The sequence below is a fragment of the Sinohyriopsis cumingii genome, unplaced genomic scaffold (genome assembly GCF_028554795.1).
Source record: "Sinohyriopsis cumingii isolate HCF-2022 unplaced genomic scaffold, ASM2855479v2 utg002187l, whole genome shotgun sequence".
Classification (NCBI taxonomy): domain Eukaryota; kingdom Metazoa; phylum Mollusca; class Bivalvia; order Unionida; family Unionidae; genus Sinohyriopsis; species Sinohyriopsis cumingii.
The window spans coordinates 379,286-395,506 of record NW_028316149.1 but is presented as its reverse complement, the minus strand read 5'-3'; the positions used below and the strand labels follow the sequence as shown (position 1 = coordinate 395,506).

General features: G+C 36.1%; 1 protein-coding gene across 1 annotated transcript in view; it reads left to right on the top strand.

Moving 5' to 3' along the window:
* The window catches only part of LOC149770957 (uncharacterized), a 139,537-nt gene that overhangs the window by 50,205 nt on the left and 73,111 nt on the right, over positions 1-16,221 (top strand). The window contains exons 6-7 of the mRNA XM_089948941.1: positions 6,853-6,934; positions 10,766-11,032. Of these exons, the coding sequence (XP_089805067.1) occupies positions 6,853-6,934; positions 10,766-11,032 (349 nt within the window). The remainder of the gene's footprint in view (positions 1-6,852; positions 6,935-10,765; positions 11,033-16,221) is intronic.

The window sequence follows — 16,221 nt, the reverse complement described above, 5'->3', positions numbered from 1 at the left end:
CACCTACCTCTTAAGGAGGTAGACATAACTCTCTTTCCTCTGACTCGAGTTACTTTTTTTAATTTTGGTTGAACTTAAGTACTGCAAATTGCTTTCCTTATTTACTCATTCTTTTCTGCTACGTGTATTATACATGTTCTTGTATCCTTGCTTTAATTTGGTTATTTGTCTTTACTTGTTCATATATGTATTAAGACAATTGTTTTTGTGCTGTTTGTCTTATTTTATTTACACTGGATTATAACATGCAGTTTACCATCTTGCTGGTACTTACAGAGAGGACTTGGTGGTTCTATTTCTCATTACATTCCTTATAAATGTTATTTCCCCATCCCACCATGCACATAGGCATGTTTTTAGTCTTGCTTGTATTTAAGCATTTTTTTTTATTTGGCTAAGCTTTTTCCAGACAAGTTTCAGATTCTGATTTAAGTTTTGAGATTATAACGTTTGCTTTGTTTTCTACAAATTCTTTTGTTTGTATGAATTACAATATATTTTCATATACATTTATTTCTATTTCCCACATTTTAGGATCCAAATTCAATTTTGAGTAGTTTTTTTTTTTTAAAGTATTTTTATTCAAGTGAAGGGTGTGTCTAGGGTCTTAGTTACTCTCTTTTTAAAGAGAAAATCAAGGGAACGTGCTCATTTAATCCTTATAATTCCAATTTATTTCTTTTAAACATCAGATCAGCAGATTCAATCAACAAAACATTAACTTTTATGTACATCATAGTTTTCTTTCATTAGCCTCTTAACTGCAATAAAATACCTTGTCCTATCTTTGCTGGCCAAGATTCATTGATTCTTTATAAAGTGGTACTCTGTAGAATGTCGTAGCGGGTCATTCCAGTGATATATTGTTATGATCATTATTTTAATATATATAAAAAATGTTTGTTGTGGTTAAACCAGGAATATGTATTGTTATTTTTTTCTTCCGAAAATTAAACTTGCATATGGCATGTGTTGTCATAGCAACGTCGTTGTTACTTTCTATGCATTTAGATCGTTCTAAAGCAAATTATATCCATATTTAGTGAGATCCGTTGGTTGACACATGACCCTGACATTTAATAACCGCTGCTGTAACATGTTGTCAAGGTAAAATGCAATAATTTCCAAAGATTGGCTTCTAAAGCCTGCCAAATGCCTTCTTCAGGAAAATGGGTGAGTGTTGGAGTGCAGGAAGGTCTGTGCAATTACATGTTTGTAACTTCTAATGGTCAATTTTAATCTGTGGCTTGTCATTTGATCGAAAATCACAGTAGTGGGTGGTGGGAGCTTGTTATTATAAGGGTGTAAGGCATTTATAATATATATATATATATATATATATATATATATATATATATATATATATATATATATATATATATATATATATATATATATATATAACTTTACATCAGATGATCTGGAAACAGTGAACCAAAAGTAGTCTGCTGAATTTATCGGCATAAAGAATTCCAGATCAGTATCACATGACTGTATACATCCAATCAAAATGTAGAATACGCAGTCAATTCATAAAATATTGGAATTATTATCATATAAATTTATTTTAAAATTTCGATTATTGTTAAGATTAGGTAGACCGATTCCATCTTTATTCATATTTTATATAAGGCCTGTTTCAATTTTTAGATTCCTCTGTCCAGCATAAAACTTGTTATCATTTTTTCTATATTACGAATCTATGGTTTTAAGATAAGTAACAGAAAAGAGCGAGAAGCAATACACTTTGTTAAGCTCACAAAATTATTTACTTCTCTAGAATACAAAATGTGAAAAAAAGAACTTATAGCATTGTGAACTAAATCCCATATAATCCTAGAATTACAGACACATGTCCTAATTATTAAAGTTTTTAAAAAAACTTTAGTGGAAATCCAAATTATATCCAATGCTGGTCCATGTAGTGATGATGTGCCAAGAGTCTTTGATTAGATCACAATGATACAATCCAAGAATTAACCCTAAATCCAAGTCTCCAATTCCAAGAATGTTATTATTGAAGATCATTCTGTATTTGCAGAAAAGAATAACTTCAATTAAGTAATTTGCATAAATAAATTCCTGCCCAATTTAATTACTGGACACAACATATTACCGCTAATTCGTCTAAGATCATGCAGCACAAATTAATAATTTCTAGAAAAAAAAGATTATAGAGTCCTCAACTGGACCTTGGATCACAAGTAGCATTTTCTAAAGAAAAAAAGACTATTACCCAATGGAGAATAATCCTCTAGAAGATTCTTAATGTTTACAAAATAAAATCTTATAATTCGAGGGTCTTGCAGAGCACTTTGTATTTCCATTGAATAATAATTTGAATAAACAATTACACCCAAATCAAATATTGAATACAAGTACTAAATAATTTCTCAAACCAGATTATATAAAAAATAAGACACAAAAGAAGAGCCTGGATGTAGATCCAAAGATCATTTGTAGAAAATTCTAAAGGTGCAAACATATAGAATATGTTACTAAAATAGGTTATACAGTAAAACCTGTCTTGAAAGACCACTATTATGTCAGACCACCTGTCTTGAGACACCATCATCTCAATAAATACATTTAATGATTATATAGTGTTATGACCTGTCATGAGATACCAACTGTCTTGAGAGAACATAATTTTATGGCAGAATGGGTAGTCTTTCAAGACAGTTTCTACTGTACTAAAAATATGGTAAACATCAGGTCCAACAGGTTCTTCATGGGGGATTGCCAGTTGGTTAAGTGGAACCGATTATCGATTATGAAGTTCTGACCAATTCCTATCATTAAGATTAACTATATCTTGGCACGTGTGTGTGTGTGTGTGTGTGTGTGTGTGTGTGCGTGACTAGGATTTTTAATGTAGCTGTAATACTTTTTCAATCATATCGCTACGATGTCTGCAGTGTGTCTGTTTACAGTGATGTCTAGCACTGAGGCATCATGCTGCAGACATGTATCAATTTTAATTACACCCAGCTGAGGAGTTTCCTGTTCAGAAGTTGAGCAAGTATACGGTATGGACCCGTGTCTGTTTTATATTGTGCATTGATAAGCATGTGTTCATGAATTGTTTCATAGAATTTATTCAAAAGTATGCAAGAATTTTGATCATACTTTGTACACATGATTTATTAAGATGTTGTATTAGCTTCCCTGGCAACTATTTGAAAACTCTTAAAATTTAGATACATATATTCACTAATTAATGCCCCTGGAAGCATTACATTTTCAAAATGGGGTTGGGGTGCGTTTATTAGAGCATAATAATGAAAACTAAGTTGTTCTTTTGATTTACTACTATAATGATCACATGTACATCGTGAAAGATTTCTACCACTGAATTCAGTCATTGTAATTATCAGTACAGTTAAAATAATCAATTGATGAACACATTTTCCCACTCAGCAGCTGGATGAAGTAGGACTGGTAAGTCTTTCATCTTGCTGTCCAGCTATTTTATCATGTTTAACACTCAGTCTGATTAAAATCAGATCTCCACTGTCCTAGGTGAATATCGGACAGTGACCGCTTAAGGGTGATGTTCTGGTTACCTCTGAATTGCCATTGGAAATGCATCTTTCAGAAATTTAAAAGTGAATTAGATCATGGGCCAGACACTGACACTCTTTAGCCATGCTGCATAGTCTCCCAAAAGCAAAGGGTATAAGACTTAATCTGATTGGCTGATCAAATTAGCCATTATGGTAATAACAAAAGCGGTCAGTGTCAATCTTCACTGGGACCCCGAGTGGGCGAGTGGTCTAAAGCGCTCACCGTTACGGATCACTGCCATCTCACCTATGTCTGCGTGGGTTCGAGTCTCGGATTCAGCCAATGGGGCATGTGAGAAAGCTTGCCAATAGCTTCTCATGGGTCGGTGGTTCTTTCTGGTGTTTTCCCGGGTTCTTCCTCTGCCATTAATACCGGCCGCCATGTATAGCCTATCGTGTGCAGAAAAATGTCGTTAACCCCCACAACAACAAGAATCTTCACTAGGTCTGTGAGTGGAGATCTGATTTTAATCAGATTGGATTAGCATTACATGTGTGCCTCTGGCTTGAGTAATTTATACATTGATACACTGTAGCAGTGTGATTAATTTGACTGCTGCAGCATTTTGTTGTAATCATGGAATCTGAAGCAAACCTGCAATGAAAAGCACAGCTCTGTATGTTTCAATGTACGTTTCTGTTATTGGTTTTATAACATGTTCTAGAGAAGTCATGTTTTTAGTGACTTTCCAAGCAACTTTTTGGCTTCCATAGCAAACAGGATTAAAATGCATTTTTGACCACTCTGAAAACTAATAAGCCATTTGTGATCCAATGTATTTTTTAGGCATGATTACTTATAGTTTTTTGTTGTTGTTAGTATATTGTGTAGCAACTACATGGCTTCCAATGTCTTATGCAAAACAGGCAAGCCAGTTTTTTGTTAAACAAGTGCCATTAAAAAATTATTTTGGTGACCTCATTTACAATATTTTCTGTTAATAGAAGCAGGCATAAACTGTTATTTAGTTTGTCATTAAACATTTCCTGGAAAATCTTAAGAACTTTGTAGGAAGATTTCACATAAGATATTTTACCACGGTTTTATCAAGATGAAGCATTGAGACCACAATCATTTCTTATGACTTCCATGGAAGTTAGCTGAGAAATTAAATCCAATTTACACATCGAACTGGTCATAAAGACAGTATTAGAGTGAACACTTGTAAGAGCCAGATGAACAAATTAAGCCTACTTGGGCCTCGTGTTTAATATTTGTACATTATAAAAACATCTGAAATCCCAACTCATTAATAAATACAGTCAAACCTGATATGGTGCAAACTATCAATGCATGACTCGATCAAAATGTATCCAGGTAACTTCCTTCTATGTACCATGTATTTGCACATTATTAGACCAGTAGTGCATTTTGAGCTATACCAGAACATCTGGCGAATTAATGTTTATCTGTAGTAAACAAAACAAACATGCTAACTTGCAACTGCTAAAATTACATCTTGCCATAAACTGTCTCCAAGAAAGCAAAAATATAAACAAAATCTGGGGCACTGAGTGTCGGAGTGGTCTAAAGCACTCTCCATTATGATCATTGCCAACTCACCTCTGTCTCCGAGGGTTCGAGTCTAGGATTCGGCCAATGTGGGTATGTGAGAAAGCTTGCCAGTAGCTTCTCGTGGGTTGGTGGTTCTTTCTGGTGTTTCCCTGGGTTCTTCCTCCACCGTTAATACTAGCCACCATGTACAGCCTATTGTGTGGTGAAACATGGCGTTAAACCCCACCACAACAAGAATGAACAGAAACTGTCTACTCCCAATATTTACCATATGATACTAAATTATAAATTAAATCAAAGAATTTATTTCCAACTGACCTCGCCATTGTATGTAGATAACATACAGTTCAACGTTTGACAGTGCCATAGATGGTATTGCTTAGTTGCAATTACAGAACCGCCTATTGTCATATGCAAATGATTGAATTTAATTTAATCCAGTCTTGAAATATGCAGAGGAAAATGCCACGGAATGATTTTGTCAGATATAATACATGTAGAATAATGCTGTATGTTGCTCCTCATAACTGCTGTGTCTCCAGTCAGTTGTATCAGTAGTTCCCCATCAATGGCTGCATCTCTAGCCAGTTACACGAGTAGTCCCTCATCAATGCATGTGTCTCCATTCAGTTGCAGGATTAGTTTCCCATCAATGCCTGTCTCCAGTCGGTTGCATGTGTCTCAACTCTCAAGTCAGTAATACGAGTCCTTCCCGATCAGTGCCCATGATCAGTGCCCCTGCCACAAGTCAGTTGTATGTGTAGTTTCCCACCAATGACTGTCTCTTGAGTCAGTTATAGGAATTGTTCTTCATCAATACCCATGCTTCGTGTCAGTTTTACGATTTGTTCCCTATTAATGATTGCATCTCAAGTCAGTTATGAGTTGTTCCCATCAATGCATATGTTTCAAGTAAGCTAAAGATTTGTGCTGGTTTGTCAGTGTTTTGATTGCGTAGACTATCGGTTATGAGTCGTTGCCATCATTGCCTATGCATCAAGTAAGCTCACGAATTGTGCTGTTTGTCAATGTTTCGATCACATAGACTATCAGGCATTTTGATCACATGGACTATCAAGCTGCTAGTCACCAATTAATACATTTATTTTGACTGACCATTTAATGCAGAAGCCATGTAAAATCTATTGTCTTTTGAACTATAGCATTAAATCCAACAAAACACTCACATTTTTAGTATTAGTCTCTGAGAACTGAACACTTGTGTATCCAATCCATGTCAGAACAGAACACTTGTATATCCATTGCTTATTGACCTGAAATTTAAATTGCTGATTCATGCATGGAAATCAGTATCACCGAAAGTAAGAGTAATTTGTGAAAACCGTCTAGACAGTGACGACTATATCTCTATGAGCTGAGTAATGCTTGAAGCAGAGCTGATGTTACTCTTACCTTGGGGATGATGCTGCCCTACACGCATGCATCATCAGTTTAAAGTTCAGGTCAATAACCGATGGAGATACAAGTGTTCTGCTCTGACAGACATGAATACTAAATAAATATGAGTAGTCTGAAGGATTTAATGCCATGGCTCAAAAGAAGAGGATTTTCTTATGTTCCACATAGAAAGGTCAGTAAAAATCAATGTATTAATTATTAGCTAGCACTCCGATAACACTGATGCTCTATCACAAATTATGCCTAGCAAAGTAGGTATCCATCACCACTGAAGTCGAAAAGGGGGGAGAACAACTTGTTAATCAAGGTTTTTGCAATTTGTTACCAATGATTTTTTCTGATTTTATCTAGGTAGATAAAGGACAGACAAGTGTAACGACAGCAATGCCTCCATCGGCACCAGTCCCTGATGACTCTGGAGATAACAATCAAGGTAACATTAACTAAAATCATTGTTACATGCACACATCAATTTGTAAGAGTTTAGACATGCATCATTTCATTATGCTACAGTACATATTTTGTATTGTAGTTTTTTTATTTACTGAGAGAGAGACTAGCACTATTCATGGATTCTACAGTACATATTTTGTATTGTAGTGTTTTATTTACTGAGAGAGAGACTAGCACTATTCATGGAATCTACAGTAGAATATTTTATAGCATTAAGTGAATTTATAAATATGAAGAAACAAGGTTATCATAGAGGTTATAGCAGTGGTAATGAACGTTTTGTGCCTACAGGCACATTTGAGAATTTTTAAGAGAGTGACAAGCACCAACCACTACTGTATACAAACAAATTGATATACCTTTGCATACACATAGCATTGACATACCTTGCGAGTATATAATTTTAATTTGTGTTTCTTCATTATTCAGTACAAGAATGTTCTGTAAAGAAAATCATAATTATGAGTACTAAATTTAAGAGCATAAAACAGATGCACAAAAAAGCATTGGCTGGAGCCTGCAGGCACTGTGTTGGGGACCGCTGGGCTAGATAATTCTAAAAGCTCTATAACTAGTATGATATTTAAACGTTTATATAATGCTATCAATCATTCTTCTAGCGGATCCAAAGATAGCATATTGAGCACTGTTTGGTGTATATAAAATTCATTAACCTGTATGATATTATTTCTTCATAAAAAGGTAATAATCTCTATATACCTTGATTTCTGTCATATGACTATGCAGTGACTGTATTTAGATGAGAATTGAATACTAGGTCCACGTGTGAGTTTCTGCTACATATGAATTCCCATACCAGCTACTTTTTGTAGCATCATGTTTGAGTGATTTGTGAGTGGTCAAGGTGTATAGGGGTTGGTGCTTGCAATATAGGTGATGAGTGCTATAATCTTGCTTTAGTAAGAATTAACTAGTCTCTGATCTGTATGGTAATAATTTATCATGACATACATACATACATACATACATACATACATACATACATACATACATACATACATACGGTTGCCACATGCAGGCAAGGCAGTGGGTGTCATAATCTACATACAGTATGAACTAAAAAATATCTAACCTGTTTGATAATACTATTTATAAATGTGTGTGTGTGAATTGGCAATGAATAATTATGATGACAGGATGATTCCTGTATACATTGTATAAATTGTCATAATGCATTTTACATTGCGCCATATCTCACTGCTCCATTATCATTACATACATGTCATAACAGTTGCGTGGTTAGGAAATTCACTAATTTACCATAGCAACATACATAAAAGAACAAGACTCAGGGAACTGGCTAATTTAATATAGCAGCAGACATGAAGTGACGAGACTCAGTTAGGGAATTAGTAATTTAATATAGCAATGGGCATGAAATGACGAGACAGAAAATTAATTAATTTAACATAGCAATGGACATGAAATGACAAGACTCAGTTAGGGAATTAGTTAATTTAATATAGCAATGGACATGAAATGGCAAGACTCAGTTAGGGAATTAGTTAATTTAATATAGCAGTGGACATGAAATGACAAGATTTAGTTAGGGAATTGGTTAATTTAACATAACAATGGACATGAAATGACAAGACTAAGTTAGGGAATTAGTTAATTTAATATAGCATTATGGACATGAAATAACAAGACTTAGTTAAAGAACATGTTACTTTAACATAGCAATACAAATGAAATAACAAGACTCGACTAATGAATTGGTTGACCATTACAGTCATCCTGAATATGTTATCTCTACTCTTTCCAAATAGAAAGTCCAATCGGCATGGGTTTTCACTAGAAAACTACTTGTCATTTCTAGTTGTCCCTGATGACTATCCTGCTGATCTGGCTTCCAATATGGCTACCTCAGTGGCCATCTTGAAAATGTTGTTGCTCTTCCTTCTAGATGAATAGTGAGTTTTAGTTGGGGTTTTCACCAAAAGGCTTTATGTGGTATCTGGTTTGATCCTAAATAGTGAAAGTCAGACATCTGTTATGGCTGCCATGTTTGCTATTTTACAGATCTTCTGATTACTACTACACCATTATGTAAGTCACATCAACATGGGGTTTTCGCCAGAAAAATTCTAGTTTGTTTTAAATTAAAATTGTGCCAATCTAGCCTCCATTATAGCTGTCATCTTGGCTACTTTGAAAATCTTTGTATTGCTTCTTCTCATAGATGGATGGTTACATTAAAAATGGACCGCTCCGGTGGCCTAGCGGTTATAACGTCCGCCTTGAATGCTGGAGTTTGTGGGTTCAATCCCTGGCCAAGTCATACCAAAGACTTATAAAAATGTTTATATCAGCTGCCTCGCTTGGCACTCAGCATTAAGAGGTTAGTGTTAAGACTGGTCAGCCTGCTCTCAGGATAATGTGACTGGGTTGGACATCATTCTACATGTCTGTGGCATGATGCCCCAGTGCTAGACATCACTATAAACTGCCATACTGCAGACATCATAGCAATATGACTGAAACATTGTTAAAGCTATATTAATAACACCACATTACAACACATTTCATCTAAAGGTATTATGATGTTGGTCCTAAATGAAAATGGAGCTGATCTGACATCCAGTATAACCACCATGGTAGCCAACTTTAACATCTTGCTATCATGATAACTTGTGAATGGATGAACATATGCACATTGGGTTATCAGCAAATCGTGATCTTGTCCTGATCTTAAATGAAAATGTTTTCAACCTTACATTAAGCTTGGTTGCGTGAAATCTTGAGAGAATATATCTCTTAATAAAGCCTTCACTTGTAATTCTAATCATGCAAACTCAAGAAAGTGCTGAATGAGTGAAATCCACAGCTTCCATTTTGAGAGTGGAGAATCCAACCGCAGTTAGTTTAAATAACAAATTAAGACTATTTTAACTAGCAACCCTCTGATTTGATACAATGGTCATTTGCCACCATGTCTGTTGTTGGCTCCAGTTGGCCTAGTGTCATCTTAGTCCAAAAGGTACTAGTGTCATCAGAGTCCAAAAGTGTTAGTGTCATCTGAGTGCTTACATGAGTTGAAGGCTTATAAACAATATATTATAAACAATATATGGTCATCTCTTGAAATCCTGAAAATTCGTTTCAGCCATTAGGCATAAGCCTTTTCAAGGGAGTCTTTGAACTTTTGCTAAACTAATTGCATGTCATAGGCTGCATTTAAATGGCCACTGAATAATTGTGACTTAAAAATAGTTATAAAATATCACCTAGAGAATTTAATATTGGATTGTAAGAGATGAAAAACATCGAGTATCAGTTTTCACTGCAAAGATTGAACCTCTTGCAGACAATATATGTCAGGAAATGAACAACTGTGAAACTGTACAGTGCATTATAACCTCTGCATTACAATATTGGGTGATAGAATGCATCTTCGAAGTGAAAAGCTTCAGACATGAGATAGTGAACTAACCTTCATGGTATGTTAATGCAGATGATGAGGACACTGTTTAGGACAATAATGGTGTAAGCTATATACATGTGAATTTTCCCAAAATTTTTTTAAAGCAAACTATATATATATATATATATATATATATATATATATATATATATATATATATACACTATATACACTATATACACTTTCAATATAAGATCCAGTTTACTTTTAACTTTGTGCATGCTGTTACGATCTGCATCAAAGGAGTGGTCGTTTTGGCATCATAAAAGAATGACAATAAAGCTTTATTTTAACACATGAAAATTTCTTTTTTAAATATTACAGTGATTTCCCTTCTTGAATGCTGGTTGTAAAATTTGCTTCCAGGCCCAGTCATTCCTGTGGAGATCCTTCGTATGGATGATAAATCTCTTCAGTTATACAAAGAAGCTCTGCAAGATGGAAAGGAGAAGGTTTATAACATCCGAGTCATGGTGGTTGGTCAGTATGGGGTCGGAAAGACAACACTAACAAAGCGCCTCCTTGGACAGCATGTTGATATATCTGAGCGGAAAAGTACAGAAGGAATTGATGTATATAAACATTGTTGCAAAATTGCTTTGGATACTGGGGAATGGATAATACAGCATGAAGGTAGGCCATCATCATTCTGAAACATTACAAAGTAAAAGCAGGAGTTGTGTTATTCTGCCTGTCTGAAAGTGCATGAGTAATGATGTATAATTCTCCTCTAGTGTGTATAGAGATTTTAAACCAGGGGATGTGATTACGGTTATTTTGAGCAATGATGTATAATTCCTCATCTAGTGTGCATAGAGATTTTAAACCAGGGGATAGTACAGCATGATAGTACAGCATGAACATTGGCCATCATTATTCTGAAACATTACAAAGTAAAAACAGGAGTTGTGTTATTCTGCCTGTCGGAAAGTGCATGAGTAATGATGTTTAATTCCTCCTCTAGTGTGTATAGATATTTTAAACCGGGGGATGTGATTACGGTTACACCTCTCCCTTGTTAATTCGCGCCCTGATAACGCACGAACCCGATTATAGCGCGGTGTCAGGCATGGATCCCACTTTTTAAACACGAAAATACCCCCAAAATTAATCAATATTTGTTGAACTTGAAGAAAATCGTGATCAAAACTGGTAACGGAAACTTTGATCTATCATCGAAAACAGTCGATAGGACCTGGACATTTTAATCAGCACTATGAAATGTCAAATTTAAAAATAGGTCATACAATTTTTACATTTTCGTTCCAAATGACATTCCTAGTACACCGCATTTAGCGATGTGTAAGGAAATTTTGATCAGTGAAAATGTTACTTATGCTAAGTGGAGGCAGTACTTTAATAAATAAATTTTATATCGATTCAAATTTGTGTTCTGGCTCTATCTTTTAGTTCATTTCAAGTTTTGTCGTCATAAATGCAATGTGTCCTCTTGTATGAGAACCTAATTAAGTGCCGACAGTGTTTTGATAATTGACTTGCGGAAGTATTTGTTATATTGTTGCACTGAATTAAAACTTGGCCTCCATTGTATTATCACGTTAATGATGTCTTTTGAAGAAAAAAAAAGGATTTAGCAGGATATCAAATGCCACTACGGGAACCAGAGTCGTCAAGAAAACAAAAATATGTGACGTAATACACAGATTATTCGCATACACGTGATGGTTGTTCAAACCAGTTGGAACGATCTTTCATATGTTGGATATTTTTAAAATAAATGTTATTTAAACAGAATAATGAACAACTTTATTAGAAAAAAGCACATTATTTATTTATTTATTATTATCGACATGATTGTAAAATGAGGATTCAGTCATTAAACAGTTCCCTAACGCTGCCCACCCCACACCCCTGTTTTCTTGCTGTCAAAGTGATTTTTTCCACGTTTTTGAGATCCCTTGGTATCTCGCGCCTCATTATAGTGGGTTCTATGTTTGTGAACCCCGTTGTGTGCGAGTTATTGAGGGAGAGGTGTATTTTGAGCAATGATATATAATTCCTCCTCTAGTGTACATAGAGATTTTAAACTAAGGGACGTGATTACGGTTGTTTTGAGTAATGATGCATACTTTTTCCTCTAGGGTGCATAGAGATTTTAAACCAGGTGATGTGATTATGGTAATTTTGAGTAAGGGTGTATAATTCCTCCTTATGTGTGCATAGAGATTTTAAACAAGGGGATATGATTATGGTAATTTTGAGTAATGATGTATAATTCCACCTCTTGTGTTTGAAGAGAGATTTTAAAGCTTGGGATAAGATTAAGGTCACTTTGAGACATGCACCACCTTTAGAACTTTGTTTCATCCACCACTGGGGCAGTGTAGTGTATAATACTATAATGCAAGCCAGTTTTGCTTTACATAACGGTTTGTAAATTTACTTGTGTATTGACTAAGAAGAAATGCACACTGTATGATGTTCCTGAATTTATTTTAATGGTATACATTAGAGTTGGAATCAGGTATAATGGTCAAATCCCACCCACCCCAAAAATAAGATTGCATGGAGTTTTACTAGCAATGGATTTAGCTTGTGTATTTTTCCTCGAGAACAGCACAGTATACTGGAGTGTTACTATTGCTGGATTTAGCTTGCATATTTTCCCCCAGAACGGTACAGTTGAATGGACAGTTACTAGTCGTGTAGTTAGCTTGTGTATTTTCCCCCCAGAACAGTAATATTAAATGTGGAGTTACTAATCATGAATTTTGGTCGTGCAATTTTTCCCCAGAACAATAAGATTGAATGGAGAGATATCAATGATATACTGTGGCCATTGAGTTTGATTGGCAGGATGAAAACTTAGGTGAGACATGAATTTCAGCCCGGTGTGTTTGTAGATATTATCTGCAATCTTTATTTCATCAAAGACATCCTGCACCTATTCCAAGTAAATTGATTATATAGAAAACACATTTTGCCAGAAAACCTAGCTGATGTAATAGCATAGCTATGTGTCCGTTATACTGAGTGTTTGGAGTTATGAATCCATACAAATTGCTTGTGTGTAATTAACATTTTTTTGTCATGAATGAACAAATTTTGGTACAACATTCAATTTGACTGCATTGTTTCCTAGCCCTATAACAAAGAGATGTAAATGTTGTCCCCTGACCTTAGAACAATGGGATGTAATTTGTTCCCAGACCCTATAGCAAGGGGATGCGATTATATTGTTACCTGACTCTATAGCAAGGGATATGATTATTGTCCTGTGACTCTTTAGCAAGGGACATGACTACTGTCCTGTGACCCTATAGCATAGGGTGTGACTATATTATTCCCTGACCCTATAGCAAGGGGATGTGACTTTATTGTTCCCTGACCCCATAGCTAGGGATGAAACTATATTATTCCCTGACTATATAGCAAGGGATGTGACTATATCGTTCCATGACTCGATAGCAAGGGATGTGACTATTGTTCCCTGACTCTGTATCACAGGATATGACTATTGTCCTGTGACTCTATACCATGGGATATGACTATTGACCCCTGACTCTATAGCACAGGATGTGACTATTGTCCTGTGACTCTATAGCCTGGGATGTGACTATTGTTCCGTGCCTCTATAGCACAGGATAGTACTATGGTCCTGTGACCCTATAACAAGGGGATATGACTATATTATTCCCTGACTCGATAGCAAGGGATGTGATTGTACTATTCCCTGACTCTATAGCAAGGGGGTGTAACTATATTATTCCCTGACTCTATAGCAAGGGGATGTAACTATATTATTCCCTGACTCTATAACAAGGATGTGACTATATTATTCCTTCACTCTATAGCAAGGGATGTGACTGTATTATTCCCAGACCCTATAGCAAGGGGATGTGACTATTGTCTGGTGACTGTATAGCAAGGGATGTGACTATATCTTTTCCAGACTCTATAGCAGAGGATATGACTATTTTCCCATGACTCTATAGCAAGTGGATGTCACTATATTGTTTCCTGACTCAATAACAAGCGGATGTGAAAGAGTTTGTCCCCTGACTTAAAAGCAAGAGGGTTTGACTAGTGTCCCCTGACCCTGCGGCAAAGGGATGTGACTATATTGTCCCATGATCTAACAATGAGGTCATGTGGCTCTATTATCCCTGACTCTATAGTGATTGGATGGGAATGTATTGTGCCCTGACCTTAGATGATGGGATGGGACTGTATTGTCCCCTGATGCTATAGTGATGGGATGGGACTGTATTGTCCCCTGACCTTAGATGATGGGATGGGACTGTATTGTCCACTGACCTTAGATGATGGGATGGGACTGTATTGTCCCCTGATGCTATAGTGATGGGATGGGACTGTATTGTCCCCTGACCTTAGATGATGGGATGGGACTGTATTGTCCCCTGACCTTAGATGATGGGATGGGACTGTATTGTCCCCTGATACTATAGTGATGGGATGGGACTGTATTGTCCCCTGACCTTAGATGATGGGATGGGTCTGTATTGTCCTCTGACTCTGTAGTGATGGGATGGGACTGTATTGTCCCCTGACCTTAGATGATGGGATGGGACTGTAATGTCCTCTGACTCTGTAGTGATGGGATGGGACTGTATAGTGATTGGATGGGAATGTATTGTGCCCTGACCTTAGATGATGGGATGGGACTGTATTGTCCCCTGATGCTATAGTGATGGGATGGGACTGTATTGTCCCCTGACCTTAGATGATGGGATGGGACTGTAATGTCCTCTGACTCTGTCCCCTGACCTTAGATGATGGGATGGGACTGTATTGTCCCCTGATCTTAGATGATGGGATGGGACTGTATTGTCCCCTGATGCTATAGTGATGGGATGGGACTGTATTGTCCCCTGACCTTAGATGATGGGATGGGACTGTATTGTCCCCTGACCTTAGATGATGGGATGGGACTGTAATGTCCTCTGACTCTGTAGTGATGGGATGGGACTGTATAGTGATTGGATGGGAATGTATTGTGCCCTGACCTTAGATGATGGGATGGGACTGTATTGTCCCCTGATGCTATAGTGATGGGATGGGACTGTATTGTCCCCTGACCTTAGATGATGGGATGGGACTGTAATGTCCTCTGACTCTGTAGTGATGGGATGGGACTGTATTGTCCCCTGATGCTATAGTGATGGGATGGGACTGGATTCTCCTCCTACTCAGTAGGGATGGAATGAGACTGTATGGTTCTCTGAGTCTATGGTGAGCGGATGGGACTGTATTGTAAACTGACCCTTTAACAAGGTGATGTAGATATAGTGTCTGTCCATCTGTCATTCTGTTCATGTGTATGTCTGTGCACAATGTTGTTGCCAATATATTATCCATATTTTGTATTTGATTTTACTGCACTTTTGTGTAAAATTTTATCTTATGAGTGGGATGATCAGCTTCGTTAGGTTGTACTTTTTAAAGTTCTTTCTACAATCAACATACAATAGTCATTCCATTGGCTTGTGAGGAAATAAGCATTCATACTTTTTGTTATATTTTATTAAAATTTATTGTAAAGATTTATTTTAACTATAGCTGAAAGGATTTCAATGAATATAACTTTTGTCAGTCATGTTTTACACAATTATGGCCCTTGATTGATTTAGAATAGGAATTATTCTAGCTTATAATCATTCTAGTGTTAAGAATTTTTGTTTGTAAAGCTTCATCTTAACAGATTTCAGATAAGTTCTGCGGTGAGTAGACATTGATAATTTCCTAAAAAATATTATGATTCTCGATCAGCTTAGAATAAGCATTGATACTGCTTGATTCCAAGCAAATTTGCTTCAAGGTAATAAATGAATTTAATAACT